At 35.5% G+C, this 27,623-nt stretch overlaps 1 protein-coding gene across 1 annotated transcript; it reads right to left on the reverse strand.

Moving 5' to 3' along the window:
- Window positions 1-1,373: 1,373 nt before the first annotated feature.
- On the reverse strand, window positions 1,374-26,460 carry LOC110383378 (venom carboxylesterase-6). Its single transcript, XM_021344173.3, has 10 exons — window positions 26,195-26,460; window positions 14,990-15,086; window positions 13,805-13,990; window positions 12,032-12,217; window positions 6,583-6,773; window positions 4,879-5,047; window positions 4,357-4,541; window positions 3,248-3,398; window positions 2,687-2,810; window positions 1,374-1,833 (listed from the first exon to the last, which is right to left on the reverse strand). The coding sequence occupies exons 1-10, from the start codon at window positions 26,381-26,383 to the stop codon at window positions 1,635-1,637; spliced, it is 1,677 nt and encodes a 558-aa protein (XP_021199848.3). The 5' UTR covers window positions 26,384-26,460; the 3' UTR covers window positions 1,374-1,634.
- Between the last annotated feature and the right edge of the window lie 1,163 nt (window positions 26,461-27,623).

Consider the following 27,623-nt stretch of genomic DNA (forward strand, 5'->3'; position numbering starts at 1 on the left):
CATGGCGGCGACATTTCGTAGTGTTCAAAGACAGATAAAAAAACCTAAAAACTTTAAACTGCAATAAAAAATATATTTATGTACCTTACGAAGTGAAACTAACATTTCCCGATTGCTTTTCCTCTAAACAATCATTGTAATACACTTTTATTTTTTTTCTCATCTAGACTAAAATACCCTATTACGTACCTAAGCATAAACAAAATATACTTACCTACCTTTATTATCAATACATTATGTATAGGGAAGTAGGGATTTTACCTAATCAATCAATCAATCAACAAGTCTATCTCTATTTATAGGCTGGTTCGTAGAACTATTTAGGCAGAAAGGTAATCACACAATTATTTCGAATTTATAACGTAATGCTGACAACACTATTTTTAAATCGAGCATTGACTCACTATTCCGGACAACTAGAAGTTTCCATTGCAAAAATGAGGTTCGCCAAGATTCAAGAAGAGAGGTACCTAGGTACCTCCCTGCAAAAAAATACATTTTAATAAAACGGTAAGACGACAAAAAATACCTATGTCCGAAATTATACGCAATGACGTCAAAAAGGTACAGGTAGGTACTTACTAGTGGGAGGTGGGAGGGCAACCCATAAAATACCCATCTATCATCCTCATCATATTTGATATCGAAATTGCTTGGTTTAATTAATTTTGAACCGATATCACATAAAAAGATCGTCGAAAGCTGTGGAATTTCGAATGTTAGACAGTTTTCTAATATTTAACATTGCCCAAAAAATAAACTCGATTTCTATCTGTTTACGTGGCTATTATTTTTAGCTATACAATCTACATTCATATTCACTGTAAAAACTAGTTTCATTTAGTGTTTATTTGTTTGGTCAACTAAGTATCAGAGTAGTTTTTTTATACCTATTCCCAATATTCTTTAGAGGGGTTACGTTCTCTTAGGCTCTTTTCCACTTGCAGGGTTGCAGAGTTTCATTCAGACTTCAGCTCTTAATTCAGCTCTCAAAATGACGATACAATTTTTTCATAAAAATTTAATTCCTTTAAATTAATTACAAACTTTCATTCGCATTAAAAAGTACTTATCTGTGTTCGTATCCATTTAAATCGGCACAATAGTTTTGGCACGAATGCGCAAACCTAAAAACCTTTTGGCGACATTTGAAAATATTTGTACTACGGTAACAGGTAATTTTCACCGACGAAAGGCTGCTCAGGAAAAATAAATATTTTCCTTACCTTTAAATAGAAAATCGTTACCCACAGAATTACACCTTTTGTAGCAAAAATTGATAAATTTTCCTGTACTTAAACATTTTTTTTTTGTAAAGCCAAATTAATTTGAAGGCTTACTCAAATTACGTCATAGGTAACAAGGAAAAGATGTTTTTAATTAAGCGTAAGTAATTTATTTCCCTTAATACGTATATAAAGTGAAAACGAAGATCGTTTTCAATGAAAGGAAGAAAATATATCTATGGCACAAAAAAGGTACAAATGAAAGCAGAGATAAGAAAAACAAACTGTTCTCACATAAAAAAAGAACGTTCCTAACCAAGGAAACATATAAACATAAAAAAGTTGAAAATTGAATAAAAAAAAGTATATTTAAAAACTTATTTTAAGTAAAGAAAGCTTTTTTTCATTTTAAAGTTCATCTCTCAAATAAACGCGATAGTTTTCATTCTCATTAAATCCTAAGCTGTCCCAGAATGATTTTTGTCCGAAGTCTGCGGAGGCTTTCATTTCCATCTTAGTGGGAGAGAGGATGTCCAGGTAATTTAAATCTGGTGCTCCAGGCTTTACTGGTTCCCAGGTAGGGCCGCCGTTGGTCAGTTTTGGTGTTCTGAAAAAAAGTTTATTGAAAAAATAAAATTAATTAAAACAGTATGTTTTTTTTGGGTTTCGACGAAATTGACTTTTGAAAAATGCAATCCTATTAGGTATTAAGTCTTCGCTGTCCGTCATTCATCAAGTTGTATCAGCTATCTTATGTACTGAGTGAGATGAAATTTTCGCAGATGAAGTAAACAATAAAATATTGAACCTTTTTTTACATATGTATAACCCTTCGTGCTCGAATCCGATTCGCACTTGGCGATAAATCAAGTGGGTTACCTGCATAAAATTATATGCATGGCTGTTGTAAATAAAAACAAAACTTTAAGAACATCAGTAGACGAGTACATTTTTGGGAAAGTATAATGTCATAGGAGTTTATCAAAAGATATTTCTTATCACACACATGGGTACCTGCACGTGACAATAATAATCAAATAACTTGTAAAGTCCAATTATCGGTACATATCAATGTCTGATTAGGATTTTCTAGTACAGCTGGTCTATATGTACCTATACCTACATATAATTAGGTATTGTTACTGGGTGTACCCGTTACGGAAATTCACGTCTTTATCTATAGGTATATTTACAGTCTAGAGGTAAGATTGTATACCTATTAGTATGTATATGATACTTATCTACAGTTACTTGTAAAGTTTTGCTTTTACCTTACCTAATCTTAAGGGAGCTTGAAAAACTGTCCAGAGAAGAATAAAAAAAAGGTTCATTATCTGATTTTAAATGCTTTTTTTCTTTTCTTCAGTCTTCGGGCGAAAACAGGCAGGCTAGTAACGTAATACGAAGTGGGAAGGAAATCACTGCCTAGATTATGACTACAATATTCTCAAATTGCTTACCCAGTGGTGGAGAAGGAGTACACCATATTGATGAGGGCGTCCACCATGGCTCTGTCCTGCGGGTCGCTGGAGTCCATGCTGGGGAACTTGAAGATGCTCAGCACGTCGTCTCCGTGGCTCACTCCTGCGAAAGAAGTCGGTGTAACCACTTTTATGAGAAATTTGAAAATTGGGACTTGGGAGATTGTGGAAGTCGTGAAAAAGTTTTTTTCTGTTTTATTTCACATGCATCATTCGGGAAGCATTATAAGAATCAGATCATGTTGTCGATAAAATATCAAAGTACCCACGTACTGCGCCTGTGGTTCACATCAATGTAGAATTGAAGACCCTAGCCTTAAGTAGGTTTCAAAATCTCGTGCCAATGTCATAGATTTTTTTATTTATTTTGCATAGAATGTAAAGCTTTTATAATGCAAAAACACCACCACACTAGGCACGATGTGTGGCAAACGCTTAGTATCAGACCATAGGATACATTACATTTCCGAAACAATTAAGATACAGGCAATTCAAATAGTCTTTTGTCATTCTTTATGTTTTTCTTAAAAACAAACTTACCGTAATTAGCATCATTATGCGCCATCAGGTTGGAAAGGCTTTTGACACCGCGGTAAGCGTACCGGTACACGTAAGTCGGCTGTCCGGACTTGGATGCGTGGATCTGCGCCATCTTGCCCACTTCGGCTACGAACAGACGGTCACCCAGAGCCTGGAAGTTAATTCAAATTATTTGTTTTATTTAGGTCTTTAGAAGCACTTGTGTATGTATAAAATGTAAATAAGCTTGATTCTTGCTTATTCCAAAAGTAGTTTCCTATGGAGAAAAACCGACAGGAGTTGAGGATAGCAGAGGTCTTTGAAAATTACTTTTCGTTTGTAATAAATATTTTAGAAGGAGTACAATTAGATTTTGAATTAAAGCTGTGGTTTGCCAAATTATATGAGCCATCACATGCAATATTTAGTTAAGCGTAGATTTTTTGTATCTTTTTTTTCAAAATATAGTTTTTGCAATAACTTCAAATTTTTAAAAGGGAAATGTATGTTGGGTAGATCACCATGGTAGTCATAGATTACATAGATTTACGACAATAACAATTAAGACATAACCCTACCTGAAACATCGAGCTAATTGATAACAAGATGGCGTCCATCAATAGCCATTAATTCAATCGAATCATGATTAGTGAGCCGAGGCCGTGTGTTTCAGGGGGAATGTAATTAGTCAGACTTAGGTAGCGAAGTACTGAAATGTAATTAAGTTAAAGCTAGGTAAAGGTATGTGAGGTTATGACGATACGTAATTTTGGATTATGAATATGGTATGTCTGGATAGAACTTAGAAATCTCAGTAGTTGCTTAATTAGGTACGGTACATTACTTCTATGTTTGCAAAGTTTGCATGAAAATATCGGCATTATCTTGAATCTTAGAATGGGGACAATAAAGGCGATATGACAAAAAAACATAAAACAGAAGTTTTAAATTTAGACAAAATAATAATCTTTAACCTATGGTCGGTAATAGGAAACAAAGAACAACTTCGACTTTGCATCTTGAACTGCAGAAGATATCTTATTTCTAGTTAACAATTCCCAAATTCTTATTTATTCCAAAGACCACAGGATACAAACATTACATAGAAAATCCTCTAATTAGGTACCTACCTGTACAAGTTGCGGGTAAGTCTCCTGGCTGACCGGCTTTCCTCCTAAGTAGTGCTGTTTAATCTTCATAGCGACATCATTGCGTTGGCTCAGAGGTAGGGTGTCGTTGTACTCGAAGATGTTGGCTGCGAGCTGGTTCCATTGAGCTTCGAGGTCGGAGAGGAGGTCTGGTGACTCTTGGTAAGCTGGGGAGATTGGTTGTAGTCAGTGAAATTTTAAGAATAGGTGACCATTGATTATGCCATTTTCTGGCCATATTGCAACTTTGTGAGAAGACCGAAGGGACAATAGCGGACTGCAATAGTTAGTTTTATTTTTTATGTTAATTTTTCGTGCTTTTTAGGTTCCATAGTCTACTAGGAACCATTATAGTTTTGCTAAGTCTGCCTGTCCGTTCATCCTTCCACGAATAATCTCAGTGACCATTAGTCCTAGAGAACTGTTTGGTACCACGCAGACAAAGTGGTAAAATAAAAAGTGGAAAAATGTTTAAATACCAGGTGACCAGGTCCTTAAACTCACCAGCAGCAGGATACAGTCCCTCCTCCGAAGTGACGGACGTGATGAGGGGGACGTTCATCATGGCACCAGCCCTGGTGGCGTGGTACGGGTACTGCTGTAAGAACGGCTCCCTCACTCCTGGAGCTTCCACTACTGGGGTGAACGGCGTGAACATGTGTACTTTCCATTCCTAGAGAAAAGATTTAAAAAGAACTTACTTTATTGGTACCAACAAATGGACTTGAAAATGATATCATGCGGTAAAGGCCTATCAGCTTTATCAGAACGAGCAAATTTTAGTGCAATTTTAATAAAAAAAAAGAAAACCAAGTTTCATGACAGACAGGATCGAGTGCAATTAGTGTGACGATTCATAAGCAAAAGATTAATTTCAAATACTGTTTGACTTTGGTAACCAGATGAAAGAAAACATTCATTGAAGATTTATGCATTACGATTTCTCCAAGAAACAAATGCTTATAGTAACCACATGACGTACAGAAAATTGCAGTTCCAGCTAAGCTAAAGTGAAAAGCTAAATAGGTAACGTACAGTTTCAATAGATTTTGAACAAAGTTGCTCAAAGTGGCCGTGCCAAATAGGTCAGGTCCAGAATAAATCTTAGGCTAAAGGGTAGAGGTTGCTTTATTTTTAAAATCTGTAGTAAGACTTAGATCGTATAAGTTACAAAGTTTGGTCGAAGTTGGACATAAAAGTAATTGTTCTGATCGAGTATTTTAGCGAAGATAAAACTGAAATACATCTGTTGGGTGACTTTTCATATGAGTAAATATGTAAGCGTGGTTTAAATATGTCTTTCCTTGTCTTCGATATCAGTATATGTAGTGTGTTTGGATAGCGTTTCCATATAATATAACTTTTTTATTTATTGATACCCAAAAATACATTTTATTAATTTTTACGCCAAACTATTGGTGGATTGCCAATCTATCAAACGGTCTTCTAAATCTACGTCGGCATACCTATACAGAATAAATAAATATCGGCACTTTTTTTATTAATTGCTTTTGATCTAGTTTAGCTTAGAATTAAGTACTGCACTACCGCAGAACACTATTCTGGCAGTATGCCAATATACCCTGTGTTTGATGGAGACATAAACTGTCATGGTTCCGCATGCAAACGAGGATAGAGTGCTGACTGCAAATTGATTGGGCGTTTAATGATGAAACATTTTATGATGTGAATAATATGTCCGATTATTTTAAGAGGTATTCAGTTGTCTAGAGTTAGTTAGTAGCTTGAGATGAATAAAGGAGCCCCTTATTTGATATGGACTCTGTAAATGCGTGTATGAATGAAGGCAAGGAAAATTCTAATAAGTATCTATAACAGGAAAAATATACTGAAGAACTGACGTTACCGTTTGACGTGAATATAACCACTGCAATGCGTATTATATTTGTTTATGAAAATTGCAAGTTAGATAGAATCATGCATTCGTTTGGTAGTAATAGGTATGCTTTAATTTGAATGAGCTATAGTTTTAATGTTTACTAGCGTTCACCCGCTGTTTCACCCGTGTCCTGATTCTTAGGGAACTTTTTCTCGCACATGGGTACGAAGAAACCTACATGTTATTCTTACAATGAAGCTATATTGCCAAGTTTCATCGAAATCTATCCAACAGTTTTTGCGTGCAAGGGGAGCAAATATCCTATATTAGCTAGGCTGTTATCCATATTTCTAAACTGTTATACTTACAAACATCTCAATCTGTGCATTAACGATGGCTTCAGCGGGCCTATACTTGAGGCAGTCCATCATTTCCTTGTTCGTGTTGGTGGGGCAGCCGACTATAGCAGCGAGGGCCTTGGTCTTCTCAGCCGGCTTGATGGAGTGGGTCCACTCGGCTAAGGCTGTTCCACTGAAGGCTATGCCACGGGCGAAGGTTCCTGGAACATGGAGTGGATATTTTGATTGACGTTATCTCTGCAGAGGTAGTAATCTGTGAGTAATCTATGTACAGCAATTATTAAAAAAGACAGACGGTAGGTGTCTGGTCTGGTGGGGCATAACTAGAAATCTCTACTACTCTACTACACGGCTTTTATGTGATTTCCCCGATTAATATAGTGATTCATAAGGTTCCGATTTAAATACATAACTGGAACCAAGCCTTTTGTCGTGTCTGACTGTCTGATCAAGGCAAGTATTTTATGAGATTTTAAGCCATTAGAATTGTTCACGGAGAAGGTTGTTCGTACAAAGCCGCAAAAGGATGCCTAGTTTTAAAAAAAGTAAATAATAAATAAAAAGAACAGAACAAATTGAATTTGGCAACAAATTAAAGAAGTCTACAAAATGAACAAAACTTCCTTACTGGGTCAAATAAAATTGGTCTAGGAATCCATTACAAAAGTTCTTAACTAGATTGTACATAGGAAATACATACATTAAACAATCATGAAACTAGTTAAACTAGGCGGTGGGTCCGAGCTTAGTTTGAGAGCAGAATCTTTTCTAAAACATACGGGGTTTGTCCAGAAAAATAGATTTGGATTAGTTAAAAAAAAGTCTACTACATACCCTGAGAATAAGTGAAAATGAATACAAATAATCTTTCGAACATACCTATTTAGTATTCATCTGTTTAGTTTAAAAGCTCTTAACAAATAAATTCAATCGTATTATGAAACGGTCCTCATTAATAATGCCAATATTATTTATAATTCCATTTAAGTAACATTATAAAGAAAATTAAAGTAAAACAATAAACACTTAAAATAAACATCTGCAGTAAATCCCGCCATTGCGACGCGTTCTAAATTCGAAACAAAACAAACTTTTTTTTTATTCTTGCGTACTTACGCAATGTGCCTAAGTATATTCAGCCAGTGGTATCAGCCAGATGTGGCCAGCTACATAGCAGGCAAAACAAACGACCATAAAATATTCCTTACTTAGGAAACTGTCAGAATAACACGTTTCTTTTATTTAATTCATTATTCATCGTTAGTTCTGTTACTTGAAATAAATATTGCACTGAATTTTTGAATGGTAGATTAAATAAGCTTATTTCATAAGTTACTCAGTGCCAGTTCATTACTTCAGTCAGCAGTTAATAACTGTACCTACCAGATACTAAGTTAATAGGACATAATCTTCAACAACTAAATCAAAAAGATTCTACAACTAAATCAAGAAGAAATCGAGCCCAAACTTTTAATCACAGACCAAAGTTAATAAAGTCCAATAATGAGGTTGTACTTTTTAACCAAACTTCGTGCAAAGTCAAAACGATTATTTTTTCAAATCTACATACGTCACAAATCCAATAGAGTATGAACAATAAAGATGTCAACTGCCAATCGAGAACACAACTGACATTCGTTCGTTTAACAGCCGTTCCCAATATCCTATCTATCTATTGTTTTGGTTACTAGAGATAGAAATTTGACATTACTTGTATGGGGTTTATGTCAAAATTGTATCTTTAGTTAGCAAATGAACAGATAGAGATAGTATATTGGGAACGAGCGTTAGAGAATCGATTCTGATGTCTTTTTCGATGTTTTGCAGTGTCGGATAAATCCGAATAGTGGACAAAGAACAACTAGCATTCGGCTTTGTGTCTGTCTGTCATAGCTTTTCATTTTAGCGAACATTTGAGCGTTTGACTAGATTGTGGAGAACCAATTAGTCCAATTACAGACTTGTTTTTAGAAAGACATTCTTTAGGGACTTTGAAGGTGAATGAAATTGTAGATTTGAGCTAGCTTTTGAAGTTTTTTAGGGAGTTCGTAGAAGTAACAAATTGCTCTGACAATTTCTCCCACACGTCGTATTTTAGGTGTCGACTAAAATAATCTCTTTTCTGTTGAAGACTTAGGTATTCTGTTCGGCTATGAATCACATTCAGGAGCCATGGTTAAACATCTTACAATTTGCAAGATCTCAGAAATTATAATAACGCTATTGTTATCTTAAACTTAACTTAGTCAGATGTACTTAACTATACTTAATACTATTATAATGTTACATCTGCATTTCACAATAACCCTACACCGCTGTAGACACAAAATGTCTGTGTAACGTTTACCGTGCGTCAAACGGAACGTGTTGACAAACCAAACACTATGTTTATCTGCAAGAACAATTACAAAGACAAACGCAGTTGAAAGTTTACGTTCCTTGTTCCTTTTAGCTTGCATACAGCCAACTTTTAGTCGGCCGACAGTTTGTTTGGGCTCATAAATCAGTATGAAGATTCAGATTTCATTTAGTACTTCGCTTAGATGTCTATCCTACATAGCCTAGTCTCAGGAGATGACTCTAAGTTCCTTGAAGCAGTATGAAGATCAATATGATCAGGTATTTAGCCGGTATCAGACCGACTGAAAACTTAGATTTGAATCAAGATTTTCTCTAAAATATTTGGCGACTATGTTGTCAACTGTCGGCCGACTGTTTAGTCGGCAGTGTGTGGGTTTGCTTAGTCAAATAAATGCAGCTAGCTGTTGCAATGTGTTTGTCAAGGGAATGAACTGAGACAAAGGATGCAAGACACATGTTTCTAGGAAAGCTCTTATTTGCAGTGTTAGTCAGGGTTAAAATAACTAAGGAATAAGGATTTTATGAAGAAGCTTTCGCCAGCGGTTTACTTATCTGTTTAGTGAGGGATCTGTTTCCCGCACTTAGATAAAAAGTACCTACGTTAATACGATGTATGTATAGGTTAGTTACATGATTGCGAAGTTTCATCTACATATCCTAGGTGGTCGTTTCGTAAAAAAAGTACAAAACTTCGCGTTTATAAAATTATAGGTTGAGGTGGAAGACGTTTTCCTGTTACGAGTATTTGAATTAATTTTTCATCACTCGGTTAAAAATACCGTTTACGCGGAGGCGCAGAATAGCTAATTTCGCTTAACCGATAAGGCACGTAGGTATTCATTACTGAAAATGTATAAAAGTTTATGAAAATCTAAAAAAACGTGGTAAATATTTTCTTATGCCCTATAAACATTACTGATTTGTACAATAAGTAGAGTTCTTTATGGCAAATGACTGTGAAATCGTATTTTTTTAAATAATAGAGAAATAACAATCTATTTGAAAACTATTAAACTAACTTCGAATTTTAAAAGAAACTTCAGCTTAAAATCGCAGTTAAAAAGCTATAACACACGAAAATCGCGCTCTGCTCTTTCCATTACCGAGAGAATTTGGCATAACTTTGACATAAAGAACGTCTGTTCGAAGAACTAAAGATTCTAATTACTTGCGGTGCCTGTAGCATATTGCAGCTGTTTATTGACCCGCAGCCATTTTGTTTTTATGTACTTTTGACACGTTTTGTACGATCTAATCTTTTTCGAAACTTTTACGGTACGTTTTAAATGCTAGCTTTCGACTGCAAATGCCGCGACTGCATGAAAAAAATCGATCTCCGAGGGCGATTTCACGTGCTGCTGCCGCTTCGATCCAAAACGATTTCATGTAGGCAAATACATACACAACAGTAGTGCAGCTACGACCGACTTCTTGCAGTCACGGCAAGTGCGGTCTGCAGTTGCAGTCGGCAGTTAGCATTCAAAACGTGCCTTTATGCCTTTAAGAAATAAGTACCTAACGACTAAAAATATTTTGGCTAACAAAATAAAAGAAAATATGAAATAAAATGCAGTTTTGAACACAATTCTTGTCCCATTTGAGAGCTATTTGTGTAACATTCGGAATAACAATAGCATTCATTTGACTGTTCTACAATATTATTGTGTTCTGGTTGGCAGAGGGAAAACTTTGCAAACAAACACAGCAATGAATTACGTTTTATTGAAGAAATTAAAGCGATTGTGTTCACAACAAACAAAATAAAAACATAAGTGCGGTATTAAAAAAATTATAGCTAATGATGTTTAACGACCCCGTTGGCACAATGGTCACCATGCCAGACTGCCGAAGGTCCCGGGTTCGATTCCCGGTACGGTCAAAATTTGTGCGATGGACATGCTTGTTGACTGTGGTCTGGGTGTTGTAATATGTGTCTATAAGTATATCATATGTAGTTTATCAGTTGTGTTAGCACTCACAACACAAGCTAATAAATAGCTTACCATGGGGCTAGCTGGCTGTGTGCGAAGATGACGCAATATATTAAGTACCTAAGTATATACATATTATTATATGAAATCATTAACTTTTTCATTCCCAAAGTTACTTCACAACAGTTCAGAAATGTCGTAAACTAGTTTTATCGTTTCTCATGCACGGTTCATTCAGGATTCCACAAGAGTCTTCGATTTCTGCGATCATAACTAGAGACATCTCTATAATAAATATATTAGTTGGTACTGGTTTAGAAACGTGACGGAAATCTCCAAGTGATCGCTGCTATCTACAAATCGACGACCCGGGAGACTGTAGTTTCTGATTTGTACGACTACATGGAGAACACAATGACTAGCGGAGGTGCCATAACGAAAAATTGCTTAAGAAAGTAGCGCGTCAAAATGCGTGGTGAGCGGGGAAAGAGGAACGTTACTGACTACGCCCTTATATGACTTCTTTGGATGTAAACATTTTTGTAATACCAAATATCGTTGACAGATGGCTCAAAGGATCCGAAAAGCCTTGTTGGTTCAGTCATAACTGATCGCATTGGTCATGCCAATTTGACCTAGAAGAAGGTGCCTGACCTACCTGCATTATGGCTTCTCCGCTCCTCTTTCCTTACTCCGAGGATTTGTACGATATCTAGTTAGGAAACTTTGGGTTCGCTCAACTGATGTTATGGTTCATTTGATAGTTTTTTTGTAGGGTCAGCGGCCTTTGTTGTTATGTCGATAAAAACAAGATATTTTTCGTATTCTATTCGGTGGGAAATATTTTTGAGACTAAAAGTGTCGACATAGCAATTCAAAGTTTGTATTATGAAAGGTGTAGGTAAATTCCATAAACGTGTAAATAATGCGATTGCGCGCGAGCTTGGCTGTTTAAGAAGGGATTAATGGATTAAGAGAAGGAGATAGGAATATAGGCAAAGAAATAGAAGCAACGATTAGATAACTGAAAAGGGACGCATACGCTCCTGAAAATTACCGAGCTTTGGAAGGAACTAGTATGGTTTAAATATTTTGTATTACAGTATTCATCAAAAAGCTCCTCAACCACCATTGACTAATTAAATAAGTCGAGTAAATATCCTTACCTCTAGACAACGGCGACAAATAATGATAGTGCACACTAGCGCCCCCAGCGGAGCACCCAGTCAACGTGATGCTGTCAGGATTGCCTCCGAACATGAGGATGTTGTTCTTGATCCACTGCAGCGCGAAGGACTGGTCCTTCAGCCCGTTGTTGCCGGGAGCGAACTCGTCACCAGTGCTAAGGAAACCTGAGGAGATAGAAGTGGTTTAGAAGCTAATGACCGTGATTAGTTGAGAAGACAATAATATAAGAAGAAAATATAATAAGAATTAAACGGCTGGAATGATTTTTTATCTGTTTTAGTTGCTATGCTACTTTGAAATCCTTACTAATGTTATAAATACGAAAGCTTTGTTTATCTTTCGCGCTTTCACACCAAAACCACTGAACCGATTTAATTGTCATTTGAAACATACATAATTTAGAGCTTGAGCCAGGACATAGCCTACTTTTCATCCAGTTACGAAGAGTAGTTCTCTCAAAATGCAGGTGAAACTGTTAGCCATAAAACCTCACTCCTAACATTTTTACAAAGAACAATATTCCTTTTCAAAAGAGAAAATTGGGTGTTTTAACACACAATACAAAAGAGATAAACAGCTTCCTTCATTACTCTGTTATTATTGTGGCTATTATGTAAAATGATTGGGTTCTGTTCCCCTGAATTATTCTCCCGACCTTGGACAAAAGAGATAAGGTCTCGGTCGGTTGGCTCAAATATAAATGTGCTTATTTTGTGTGTTTGTTTGTAGATATATTTTCGAATAAAGTTACAAGTGTTTGGGTAACAGTTGTAGGTTTCTAAGGCTTTGTTTTTTTAGTTTTGTTGATTTGTGCGAAAATAATGTTGTTACAGATACTTGCGTAAATATATTGATGAAACAGTATTTTTTTGTTGTTTACTTTAGTATTACGAGCTAGGGCAATATTGTATAATTGTTATGGAGTAATATCAACTTTAGCCAGCAGTTTTGCGATTTCCTGAGAAGTATCTTCCTGAAAACGTATAAAAAGTGAAAGTGAACGTGAAACCTATGTTATTTTGATATCGGTTTGAAATCGGACCAGCAATTTGAGCGAATTAAGAAACATACAAACATCACACTTACGCTTTTTTATTATCAATGTGATACCTAAACTAATTAGATATCTGACAGTTAAGAGTCTGTATCTAATAATACTACAACCAAGCATTCGGTATATCGATCTCACGAACTTCCCGCAGTGTTGTCGCTATTTTAAAATAGTCACATTATTTAAACGGTCTCTTTTACATTACTCTACCACAATTTACTCGGCTATGTGATCACCCACACTATTAAGATTTTTATTCAGTATCTGCAGACAAAAAGGAATTGTATCCCCAAGTGCACTCGTGCGCAGATATAAATAGAATCATGACGATGATAGTGGGAGGACCATTGACGATAAGAATTTATCACAGTTGGTCTAGGAATAGGAAATCCGAGACAAAAGTAGTGGACAATGCGAGATTATTTGACATTTACAAGTACCTATTCATATTTATCCTAAGGTCGAGTCCTAAGGTCGATAAATAATATAACTGGCTTCCTAGACGATCATCGGCTACGGCGGCTGCTTTTACGAGGAAGTCAGCAGCGCAGGAGATATTATAGTGCACAAGCATTTGCGCGGACACAGGTGCACTCACTATTCCTTCACTTTCATAGCCTGATTGGATGGCAATCTGACACGACCGGAAGAGATCAAGTCGATAAATAAGATATTATAAATAGCTTTACAACATGCTTACCTAGAGGTCCAAGCCTGTAGTTCAGAGTGACCACCACCATATCCCAATCCATGAGGTTGGTGGCATCATATACTGTTCCTTCTCCATACATGAAGGCACCTCCATGGATGAATACCATCACGGGTAAGTTGGCTCCAGGGTTCATCTTCGGAGTGTAGACGTTCACGTAGAGGCAGTTCTCGCTACCTGGTGAAGGAATTTAGGAGAATTAGATGATGACTTGCATTTTTCTTAGTTCGTCTGAACTCTGGTGTAGATAATAAGGTTAATAGTTTTTTTTTAATATCGATTAATCAAACGACTGCTAGTTAGAAAGAAGTTAGTTAGAAAAAAAACTGAAGTCGCGGCGCGTGTGTTCGGCAGTTGCAGTCAATTGTATTTTCATAATATTCACTTTTTCGTTCACATCTAACCGACCGATACGTAATGCGTTATGCTGACGGACAGTTTGGTTTCTTATGGTCTTTCAAATCTGTTGGTGACGTGATTAGTCGCAAGTTTAGCATTTTTCACCATCACAAAAAGTGCACAGCATCGCTAAAGAAGTTTACGATTCAAAAACCGTTTGACACTAAAGTTCTTAAGTTACTAAATCAGAGAGAATATCCAGACACGAGTCAGCTACATCTTGACCGCAATGCTTTATAAATTCTTCCAGATATTTCAAATAACAAGTTTTCTCCAATAAGTATAACTTAAACGAACTTGGAAAGAGTTTTCTTTCTGAAATAAACTGCGGGAGAAACCGCTTTATTTAAGTTAAATGATCTGGCCGAAATAAAGGTTCGTGCAAACCAATTCTGGAGTGCAGAAACGACGATGTCTCTTAATTTGGAAGCTGTGTAATTACAATAAATGGGGGAAACATTGTGAAATGTATTCACGAAATTGTTAACGAAAGGCAGCTTCGTCTTGAGAGTAGTAGTCAAGAGATTGTTACAGTTTCTTTGTAGCAAGTTACATGAGGGCCAAATAGGTTTTTTAGTTCATTGAAAATGTTTCAGTATTTTGTAACACATCCATGAATCCTTATTCAAGTTTTGTCTGTTTCGACATGTAAGAAGGCACAGTAGAGGTGCCTTTTCGGAGGAGAATCTTCATCGTGGTTCTTTTCAGTTTGCATTAAACTTTACTTCAGTCAAAATGTACGAAAAATAAAGCTAATACGCGATTAACTACTGATACCTGTGATCTTCTTTATGAAGGGATCGTATTGCAGACACGCGGGCAGCGGCTTGGTGGCGTCCCATACTCCGAGCCATGGCTTCAACTGCTGTGGTTCCTGAAAATTCAAAATAATACTCATAAAGAATCTATCTTGCGAGTTTATAGAAGAGGTATAAAACAAAGACAGTATTATGCGCGAGAAAAACCAGGGAAAAATTGTGGCTTATATTTTCATGTTTGAATATTTTGAAATTATAGTTAGTTACAGCCTATTTATCGTCCCACTGCTGGGCACAGGCCTCCTCTCACACGGAGAAGGATTGAGCATTAATCACCACGCTTGCTCAATGCGGGTTGGTGATTTCAGACTATATAGTCCAGGTTTCCTCAAGATGTTTTCCTTCACCTTTTTATCAGCCACTGGTGTCTAAGATATACTTAGAAAGTACATAAAAACTTAGAAAAGTTGCATTGGTACTTGCCTGACCTGGATTCGAACCCGCGCCCCCATACTCGAGAGGTTGGTTCTTTGCCCACTAGGCCACCACGACTTTTTTTAAACTATAGACTTTTTTGAAATTATAGATAAAAGTAAAATTCAAATTCAAATAATGAAATGGCTAAATCTAGAATCAAGACAAGATTTATGATTCGTATTATTCTGGCTTTACAATTGCAATTACCGACCGCATCTTTGATACAAACGGGAATGGGAGGATGTCTTGATTGCATCTCTGCATGTCTAGACAATATACGCGTACTTATGTATATTTGTATGTGTCTGGAACTCCTTTGATAAACTTTACTAACGAAATATACTAGAGGTAAGTAAATACGGGTCAGTTATTTAAAATCAAAAGCAAAATAGGTTTGCTTAAAATGTATATGTACTTACAATATACTACTTTGCCGTGTCAGTGACATTAAAGCATGAGACATTCACTTTGATACAATGATACCTACCTACATAACTAACCAATCAAGCACTAAACAATCTAGTCAACATTGCAAGTGAACGTGAGAACTAAGACAAAAAACAAACCTTTAAGTGTAAGGAACCAGTTTTTTTTGCACTCAGTTTAATTTCAGTCTAACATTAAATACCTTTTCTTAACATACCAGGAAATACAATAGCTATGATATGAACTAGTTTAATTATTTCCTAGTAGATACATATGAAAGCGAGCACATTAAATTCACGCTAGACATACAGACAAAGCAATCAGTTTCAGTGTAGTGAGCAATTTTGGAGTATATTGCCTACTGCAACTGCATGTGAACTGTGGTGGAAAATTTGCATAGAATATGAATGTGTCGTTTGATTTCGTGAATAGATTTGTGGGATTGAAACCAGACGTGATTTTGGAGATCATTCTGAATGTATGCTGTTGGTATAAGCTACATATATTCATTGAGCTCGTAAATGTCGGTCCTGATTTCTTTAACGGAATAGTGAGTGCACCTTTGTCTGCGCATATGTTTCATCATCATCTTCCTGCATAATAAGTAATGATCTCCTTACATGAGAACAGCCGCCGTGGCCAATAAGGACAACGGCTTGGAGTGATTCTTGAAATAGCTATGAAAAGCATGTTAGTTTATGTAGATTAAATACAAGCATGGTAGATAAATGCCATCATCTGCCTAGCCTTTTCCCAATAATGTTGGGGTTGGCTTCTAGTTTAACAGGATACAGATGATGGAATCTGTACGGGTCTTGCGGATCAACTAATTTAAAGTTTTTCTGTGAATGAAATCTAGATTAAGGAAGGAAAGAGAAAGAAAAGGTAAACTTAAATGAGATAGCACCTTTATTCGATTAGCTGTTCTTATTAACTCGTATCTTGAAGAAATGTCTTCATAAACCTTGCTAGAAACGGTCTTAATTAGGTTTCAGTTTATATCCATTCTATGATACCACACTAATACTATACACATGAAAATGAGGTTGTGTGAAAACTTACGATATTTTATAGCAAAATAACATACATATATAAGTTCATTTTATTTATTTATTTCAATTAATGTAAATATTTTGTTTAAAGCCCAAATAACATACTAACATTCTCCCGCGCCCATAATCACTACTCTGCGCACCCAGGTAAAAACTCTACCTCCGATAAATGGGCTATCTAACCCTGAAAGCATTTTTTTTAAATCAGTACAGTAGTTCCTGAGATTAGGGCGTTCAAGCAAACAAACTCTTCAACTTTATATTAGTAGTATAGATAGTTTCAGTACTACATAAGATTATAAACCCCTTTCCATTGAACACTGTATCTCAGGCACATTAGACACAATATGAATACAACCTAGTCACTCCAGTTAGTCTGATTATATTGAGCACAGTCCACCATGCGTAACTCTTGCCCTAATTACTTGATGATCAATCACTCGGGAGAGCCTCACTGACACATGGTTATTCATGTACTGCCTACTGTAATTTACTTACAGCTGAAATATGTGCAAGTGGAGCCGTCATATATCACTGATGAAGGTTTGAAAATAAATAAAACAATGCAGAAAAGATGTAAGTGTAAAAGAATGCTAGAAATTCATTACTTTTTCACTGTTTTATTAAAGGTTTTACGTGATTTTATTCCAATTTAATGCCGTACTAGTGAAATGTTGTCATATGAAAGATATGGAAGAATGCCGAATTATTGTTACAAGGATAGGACTAGATGATGATGATTAATTTAATACTACCAATTCTGTGAGAGTGTATGCAGACATCAAATTAAACGTAGCATCTGATGTACAGAGTTTCTCAAACTTCAACAAATAAAAGTTAATAAAGAAAAATAACAGAAAGTTCACAATTTCCATCTCAGGACGAGTCACGACCCCATTGAGACAAATCTACAATTCTACATGCAGTCGAGTCAAACGCTCATTGGCATTTGAAATGTATGCAGCCAACTTACAGATTGCAACAATACTTATGCATTTGTATGAGAAACAGCTGCACTATCGAAACAATTGGTGCAGAAGATTTACCCTAGCATAATTTTATTGTTGAGAAAAAAGTCAACTTTGACAAAGGGATATGTTCACGGATGAAGGAAAGACAGCGGAGATGACATGCGGAAGGTAGGTTAGCCGCCTGCTTGTGCAGTGCGCGATCAGCTACTAGAACTAACGAGGTTTTCGGGATCTTGGGCAAATCAAAACCATAACCAACCAGTCAAAGATTAGTCTTGATTGATTGGTGATTTTATTTTGAAGAGCTGGTAATGTTCCTTGTTCCCCGCATTTTAGCGCACTACTTTCAAAGGAGATTTTGGATTATGACATCTCCGCTAGTCATTTTGTTCTCCATGTACATGTTAGTGAACTAAGCAGATCATTTTTTAATCAGTTATTTCGCATGTGGATGAGTTCTGCTATTCCTGATACTTCTCATAAATACTTCCGACCTTTTTCAATAAAAATACAGATCACAAAACTTCCCGTAACAATATTCCAGTAAAAAGCCTCTCGAAGCCTCAAAAATCTACGTAAGATTTATACAATACAGGTTTAATATCAATATTATACTTAAGTTTCTTGTCTGACCTTAACAACTAAGTTTGTTTACTTATTAATATTGACCAGTTTCCTTCAGATTTAACTATTGTTCTGACAAACATTTCCAATGGACTTAAAACAACTTTGATCGGATACGGTTGTGAACTTAATTTGTTTAAGTTTGTATTTACTGAGGGATAATAGAGAAAGTTCGTTGTGGCGCCTTGTTCTGGATAATGTTGTGTTATAGTTTGTTTATGTCTCAACTATTCTTATGGGAATTTTGGATTTAGTTTATTCTAGAGAATTCGGCTGAGTAATTTATATTTACTGAGGTTAAAGGATCGTAGGCCACTTCTTGTTTTGTTTTATTTTTCTTATTGTGTATCTTTGTGGTGTCTTTTTGTTTGTCTCAATAAATGTTTTATCTATCTATCTAGGCTTACCAAGTACAAGTAAAGAAATTAATGTAGAATTTGTAGCTAGAATTTAATTTAACCTTTAACCTATTTAACCTTTTTTCGACAGATCCCAAGATTTATTAAAAAGTTTTTTTTTTCCCTTGCAGCTTTAACTGGGTGATTTTGTCCACTTGGATAAATTCTTATTTCTTTCCTTTCCAAAGAAAAACATAATTAATAATTCTTTTACCTACTCGAAAAAATATTTTCTTTTATTTTTGCAAATAAAATCACCACTAGTTACTCGAAATAACTGCTTGTATGTCGCTAGTTACTTATAAAAAAATAGAAAATCTATTGTGTCTCGTGCATATGAGCGCTCCGACATATAAAGCTTGGGTTTCCTAGGAAAGCGGCGCCGCCACATAGCGGCCGTTATATTACGGACGCAAATAGACGGTCGTCTTTACGGTGGTGACATGTGGAAAGTTCCACGGCCGTTTTAACACACCGTCATGAACTTTTTGTTAGTTGTATCATACTTACTAACCTGTTTTATTTAATATTTCTCAAATTTCACGACACCAATTCTGTTTTAGTTGACTTTTTCTATAATCTTTACTTTTTATATTATAAATTGCTTCGTGGTTACGAACGAAATCTATTAAAATTTCGTCGTCCTCGCTGCTCCAAGAGTTGTTATTAATTTTTGACGTTGTTCCGAAAAAAAAAACACAAATACGTATTAAAAGCAGCTTCACCGCTTTCAATAAAACGTTCACCAAACTATCTGACACCGTCAAGACGGCCGTCATGCAATTGGCGGCACCGCTTTTTGAACTTACGGCATCAGGTACCGCTCTCTAGGAAACCGCCCCATTTTGTTTACATAGACAACGTTCTGGTGACGTCATTCACCGCTGTATTACGGCCGCTATATGACGGCACCGCTTTCCTAGGAAACCAAAGCTTTACAGGTTAATCAGACCAAGGTTGTCCGTTGCTTTGGTTACCAATTATATATTTATTTGCATGTTTACAATAGTTTATCGGTATAATGAAACAGAGGTCACTTCGATAACACACCTTTGTGATAGCTTATATGATTAATTGTAAACAAAGTGAACATACATAGTTGTGAAAGGAAAGATAAAACAGTTTAGGTAGGTACTGTAGGTATAACACTTTGAAAATGTACATTTCATTCAGTCTAGTTTGCACTATGGTAACATAAATAGTAAATAAATAGGAATTTAAGAGGAGCATATAGTTTACCCTTGCTTAGAAATAACTTAAATATCTCTTAGTTTCTCATAATATTTTGCTTTAATCGTGGAAAATGAGTTCAGTAGCTATTTACAAAGAGTTTGCTGGATTCTTGACCCATATCTTCTATCAAGACCAGTCTATTGTACGTCTAAATCTACTAGGTATCTGGCTACTAAGACCAAATATTATAATCACCTGTTTCCAAGGGCAAGGATCAAAAGGATGGTCTAAATGATGAAGAGATAGATTTTAGACAGTTTCTGCAAAGATTGAAGTCAAGAGATAGGAACAAGAAACCCTTTGTAAATGAAGATATTAATATTTCATTAGAGACATTAACACAATAGGTTGTTTCATAGAATAGCCTTTATTGAAGATATTCAGAAATACAATACTTTGAATTCTCGCTTAGTAATTTGTAATTCCAGTTCAAGTTAGACATTTCTACGAATTTTTCGTTTTAGACTTAGAGCACACTGTGGACTGAACAGTCGGCTGACAGTTGGCCCAAAGGTTTTAGATATGCATATGTCCACGGACCCGGCGAGATGTCACCCAGGCCGTCGACTGTACTTCTTCTGTGTAGTAGAACAAAATGTCCAATTAGTTCTACAGCAAATGTTCAGTGGAACTAGTGGGAATAGTGGAAGTCTTTATTCCCACTACCATTTAAAGAATTAAGATTAAAAAAAAAAAACGGGATTCAAATCAAAGTTTTCAGTCGATCTGATACCGGTCAAATACCTGATCATTTTTATGATCTCGATCGAACTTGTCGGCCGACTAAAAAGTCTGCAATGTGCTCGTACATTTCAACATAGACATTTCTAAGAATTTTTCGTTTTCACCTAATTGGGTGTCCATCAAGTCTAGCTCCGTCTTCTGTATGTATAAAATATTCAAAGATTAAAATGAAGAATTTAATCCTCTTTTCTCGTGTCAAACAAAAGGAGTGACAGAATAGGATAATAAAGTAAATTGAAAAAGAAATGTTGAAGAATAAAAACATGCATCCAAATAGAATAACGAAAAAGTTTGAGTTGAGTAAAATTTTGTGTTTCTACGAGGGAAAGTTTTGAAATTTCGTAGCATTCCAAGTTTCTTCGGAACGTACTAGGTAAAATCTTTGTAAAAGCGATAACCTTTGAAGAAATAACTAACAGTCGTTCCCATTAATTTGTCTATCTGCTGTTTTGCTTGCTAGAGATAGGAATTTCACGTTAATTATACAAAGCAAGCTGATGTCAAAATTCTATCTGTAGCCTACACTAATATAATTAAGAGGAAACATTTTATTATTTGTTTGTTTGTACCCCAAAGGCTCTGAAACTACTGAACCGATTTAAAAAATTCTTTCACTATTGGAAAGCTACACTCATCCTCAGTAACTTAATCTGTATTTTATCCCGATACGAGCAGAATAGATTTGTGAAAACTCTTTTTCTACTTAGTAACAAATAAGCAGATGGATAGGTTACTAATAAAAAAATTATCCATAAATGAAATAGATACGTAAAAAAAAAGAAAAACGTGGAACCTTCAGCAATTATAATGAACTTCTTGGTGCTTTACATTAATCAAAGTTTTTCTGAAGACATTGCTGCGCTCGTGCCTCGTTCCCCGGAGACCAGTTAGTTATGAAAGCTCAGTAATTATACACCACTTCAGTGACAAGCTTTTATACCGATTTTAGGGTTCTGTTCACGAAAAAGATGTTTATAATTCAAACATTAGTTTACTGCGTAGTTGTTATATAGATTGGCTTTTAATTAATGCTATGATTTAAGTTGTCATTTTAAGAAATTCATCAATAAAAAGAGGGCCTGTAAGTAGCTGTCTTTCAAGTAAGGTTAAATTTTTATTTTCGAACTTTTCATGGTGTGAAACGATTGTAACAAAGTAAATTGAAGTGACGTGGCAACGTTAGAAATGATTAATGAATTATATTTTTCTCATCTACTACGATAGAAGTAGACTAACAAATTTTCGTAACTCCCATTCTGGCAACGATTGTTTAAAATTGGTCCCTGGAGGTTAAATAATTGTGGTACGGAACCCCTGTAGCTTGTATTTAAAATTTACACTTGATCAGTTTTAACGAGAATACTGCATCCAATTTGTATTCTGAGCTGGCAACTGATATTGATACAAATTGTTGGTCGCAACCAACGCGCTATAAACTCTCCATTTTAAAACAAGTGTCTATTGTTATTCTTTTAGTTTGTATGTTTGCAAATCTGTATTTAGTACTAATCTATCTATACTAACATAATAAATAGGAATAATTTTTGTCAGTTTGTAAAGTCTCCAAAAGTACTGAACTGATTTGAAAAATTCTTTCACTGTTGGAAAATTACACTCTTCCCGAGTTACATAGGCTATATTTTATTGCGGTACGATCAGTAGTTCCCACGGGAGGTGGGTGAAATCGCGGTAAAACGGCTAGTATTATATAATTACGTAACTAAAAAGGTTTGTTACTTGGTGGACCAATTTAAAAACAATCTTGACATAAGCTGTCCGTCTATTGAATAAGATTGTACGCTACTTTTTATTCGGCTGGCAAGTTAGTAATAGTTAAAAAAAATCGGTAAAAAAACTTTTAAGTTAAACGGTTTTATCTTATGTGCACTGAAAACTAGAAAATAAAAAAAACTGTTACTTACCTTAAACCTACGTAGGTGGTCCCGGTCATATTAGACTAAAATAAAAACGTGGGGCCTATTACCTAACTATTGCTGTAATACTTTCTTCTAGAGGTATAATAGGTGTGGATTGCATCGACTTACTATAATCGTAACTGGAGATTTTGACAATCAATAATCAGCCGTAGCGGCTTCACCAGCGAACGCCGAGCTCACGATCTACCAAAGTATAAAGATATGCTTTGCCATAGGTAGGATTTCAGAGGGCCCCACGTTTTTATTTTAGTCTAATATGACCGGGACCACCTACGTAGGTTTAAGGTAAGTAACAGTTTTTTTTATTTTCTAGTTTTCAGTGCACATAAGATAAAACCGTTTAACTTAAAAGTTTTTTTACCGATTTTTTATTTTCTAGTTTTTAGTATTTAATGAAAATACCGAATATTCCTCATTCTATATATGGGTCAGCAGCGTTGAGGGAGTGCCAAACTCTTACTGACTAAAACCGTTGTGTTTCGTCGTAGGCCTCTTATATACGAAGACCACGGTAACTCTTTCAAACAATCCCCCAGCCCAGGCAGGCCTTGGCCTTGTTGGGCCACGTTGGGGTTGCTGACAGTATTCTACTTGACTAGCCCTTTCATTTGATACCCATATTGAGGGGTTGTGGAAAAAATATGTAATCCGCCATTTTGTACCGGCGGCCATCTTGGATTTACAATGTCATTGATATTACTATATTGTATTGTCATCGGAATTCAAGGTGTGTACCAAATTTCAGATCAATCTGACAACAGGAAGATACTTAAATTTGAATTACTAAATTTGACCCAAGAAAGAATAAATAATAAATAAAACAAACAGGGTGAGCTAAATAAAACCGTTTAATAAAACCGTTTAAAAATAAGTATAGACGTGGTAGTATGTTTTAATAGTGTTTGTAAGAGATGGAATTCCAGCCTTGAATAACAAATTCTCTAAATTACGTAATAGCTAGAAATACTAAAAATAGAATACACAAATAGAACCGAATATTTTATGCCGTTTCCACTTCGTTTTTATTGCCTCCACGTTGACAATATCAATATTTATTAGGTACGAAGATGTATTGTCATAGCTTTCTTTTATTATTAAAAGTCTAGACTTCAAGTCAAATAACTTATAATTATCAACAACTCGTTTTGCTTATGATGGTAGTTTTTTTGAGTTACCATCAAAACCAAGTCTTCCAAAGGGGTATTGGGTTGCCCGTTTAGCTGGGTTGAGGAGGTCAGATAGACATACAGCTACACAAGGTAAGAATGTAAGCCGACCCCAGCATAGTTGGAAAAAGGCTAGGCAGGTATCAATAGAGAGACGAGTGGGCACTGAGAGCCGATTAGAAACTTTAGTTGATACAAATAATTAAGGTCTTGGCAGGCGTATTAGTAAATACAATATAAATACCAGTTCAGAATAAACACATGATAATTCTTGTTGCGAAAAATACCAAGCGGCCAGCTCGATACAAAAATAATCTTAACGAATTCTAATATTATAAACTATGTATCTTTACTTGTTTGTTGTTTTTTTTTTTATAAATTTTCAAGTTCAGTGAACCGTGAATTTTCACTTTCATTTTTACAATTGAACAGTTGTTGTAAGAAAAATATGTCGGTGGGTCTCGGTCTCGCTCCCATGCTTGCATCCAGGGCTTTCCTTGCGTCTCGTGGGTGGAAAACTGGGAAAATTCTTCGCACTACCGAATTAAAAGCAATTAGCATTCTTTAAGAACCATCTAACACTGAAATAATTTGCCATATCGACCCAAAAATTGACTTGAGATAAGCAAGTTCAAAAGAACTCTAAGTAAGTACTTTGTTATTTACTCAGTCACAATTAAAAATCCAGTTTTTTTCCGTACATCACATACCTACTGGTATTTTATACTTAGATTGATGTCCTATAATTACTGATAATTAAATTATTAAAAACAATTATAAAACCATTAAGAATTCTTAACAATTTCCAAAGAAAACAGGACCGGTTTTATAAGTTTATGTTAACGTAACTACCTACATAGGTATTATGTGTTCATGATGTTTATACCTATTTGTTTTTACTTATGTACAGACTCCGTTACCAATATTACAATAAATACATAGTTAGACAAGTGCACTAAACGAAAGACAAATCTATTCATTGACCAGTCACGATTACCTACTCGAACTGCACGTAAAAGGTAGATTTAAAGACAGTTTACTCCATTCTGCTACTTGAATGTACATTGTACATGTATACAATATTCCGATAGATCGCCGTATGTATTTTGAGCGTGAACATGACTGTATCTAAGTTTCTTTAATAAACTCATTTTAAAAGGACTTCGAAAATTTTACGAGCGTTAGGAAAATTCCTAAACGAAAGGAGTGCTATTGGAAAAGTTTGTTAATTAAAGCTTAATTAGAAATTCACCTGTACTCTCTAATCTTTGGGAAAACTTATGTATATGTATATAAAACGTAAAGGTAAATTGAGAACCTCATTTTTTGGAAGTCGGTTACAAATTGGTACAGTTTGTTTGAAGGTAAGAATTTTTCCTTTTAAGTCTACTTTCAATTTGCTGTTGAAGCCAGCTGTTTCTTTATAGGTGTACCTGGGTGTACCGACTGATCTGTGCAGTTGATAGCTCTCAGATTTTAAGGGAAAAAGCCGGCAAATACCTTTGTGCTAGCTGACAGCAGCTGTCAACTGTAAAATGCGCCAAAAAGCGTTCAGACTATAAACTCTTTGCTGCCACGAAAAAACTAAGCACAAATTCGTAGCAGTATTAGTACAATAGGTTTAAATACAAGTTTCAAGGACAAACAATAAGCCTACTATTAAATTAGGTCGCCAACTTTGTTTTCAAGGTTAAACATGTAGTATGTAGTTTGTATGGTTGTTTTAAGTAAATAATAAAGGCAAATATAAGCCACTATATTGCGTTGTTTACCTTATGTTTTGAATATACACTTTAAAGTTGAATATAGGCAGGTATTTTAATTAATACTGATTTCCCAGTTTTAGTAGGGTGTCTCTGATTTTAGTCATTTTAGGAAAAGTTTATCAGTGCTATTTCCAATTTAGAGGCGGTATGAATAAAGAAGGAATACGCATTCAATAAGTTGTTGGTATTTCGGTGATTTAGTTTCTATCATTACTTTTTCTCGATAGTGACAAAACTATGTAAGCTATACGCTGCTGAGAAAACTTTTTACTTGCTTACCGATCTATCGAAGAAGGGTTATCATTTCAAGAAAATGCTATAATAGTGTGAGTACTTAAACACTTGAGAAGAAAGCAGATTAATACATTTGTATTATAACCACATCTACAAACTTAGCAAAGAAACATGACCACTAGTTTTAATAACTTACCCTAAATCTATATTTCCCGATCGGCGGCCGCGCATATGGTATCCCTTGAAAGCTGGCGTAAGACCTGCCTTTAGTGGACACCTTCCAAGCTCCTTGCAGAACACCATGGGCCACTCTTATGGTTGGATTCGGGGCCTGACTAGCCACGAACCCGACAAAGAATAAAAACAAAAATAACCTCAACGCCATGTTTAAAAATAGACAAAATGGCGGCGTGAACGCGTGCGCGCGCGCTGCCGGCTCGCGCGTTACTAAATGAATACCTACTGTTTATAAAATAGATACCAATGATGCGGTCGAGGTAAGGAGTTGGTAACAAGCTACCACAGATTATAACGAGCGTATCATTAAAGGGCCGTCCACAGATAATGGCTGCATTTGACCGATTACGATAAAGGTCTCTGATTGTACTTACCACAGTTTTGAATATTATTCGATTTTGAAGTTTCGGCGTCTTGTTATAGAGACTATTTTTGAATAAGCATGTTGATGTGAATGTTTGTCACATTATTGTGACCGGTGCGTGGAGTGACACCCGATATTCAATTGATTAAACTGGTTTTCAAACCCAATATTATTTACTTTGATATTGAGAGTCAGATTTTAGAACAACTACTATTTTTGTAACATTTGTATTTATGAGAAGAAAAGTAATTACTCAAAAAGCTCGCGATGAGGAAAAAGTACTCGAAAACTCAGGTGTTTTGTTGTGTAGTATTTTTGTAATAATTTTCTACTGTTAGGCAAAGGATTTTCTTTTCTATTTTTATTTTTTTGTTGCTGTCAACGAAGAGACATTGAACCCTTTTATAAAGCTGTTTAAAGTTAAAACCTGGCTAACATCGTTCCTAATTCAATCTACACATACATTTAATCCATTAGGATTTAAGCGACAAAGCCTCTAAACTTATAAACGCCTAACACCCTTTCATGAGTACATAAATTATTTTTAAAACAAAACACACTCAACTTTGAGTACCTTTTATTTTTTTAAATTTCTTTCATTTTACAAAACGTATTTTATGAAAAAAGTCTGTAAGTGCACTTAAGGCATTGTTCGTGGTTGGGTGACCATGCTTTTTCGAGGAGTCGGTCCACGGTCTGAACATCCACTTAGGAGGTAAGAATAGCGTAGAGTTTACGACGTCATACATTACAATTCAGTGATTTCGTTTCAATTTGTGCATTTTGTAACTTTGAACGCAGAACAGCATAAGATTTCAGAATTTTGAAGTGAAAGCTACTGTTAGCGTCCTCGTAATTTAAAACAGATGGCGACCCTACTTATTTATTAACAAGAAAAATGGAATAAAACTTTGACTTACCTCTTGTAAAATATGTAGTTCTTTTCTTTAACAATTTCAGACGCTGTCCTATGTATATATTAGTCTGTATACTTTTTATTTTCTCAGTATTTAATATAACAACA

This window comes from Helicoverpa armigera, chromosome 8, assembly GCF_030705265.1.
Source record: "Helicoverpa armigera isolate CAAS_96S chromosome 8, ASM3070526v1, whole genome shotgun sequence".
In the NCBI taxonomy this organism is placed as follows: domain Eukaryota; kingdom Metazoa; phylum Arthropoda; class Insecta; order Lepidoptera; family Noctuidae; genus Helicoverpa; species Helicoverpa armigera.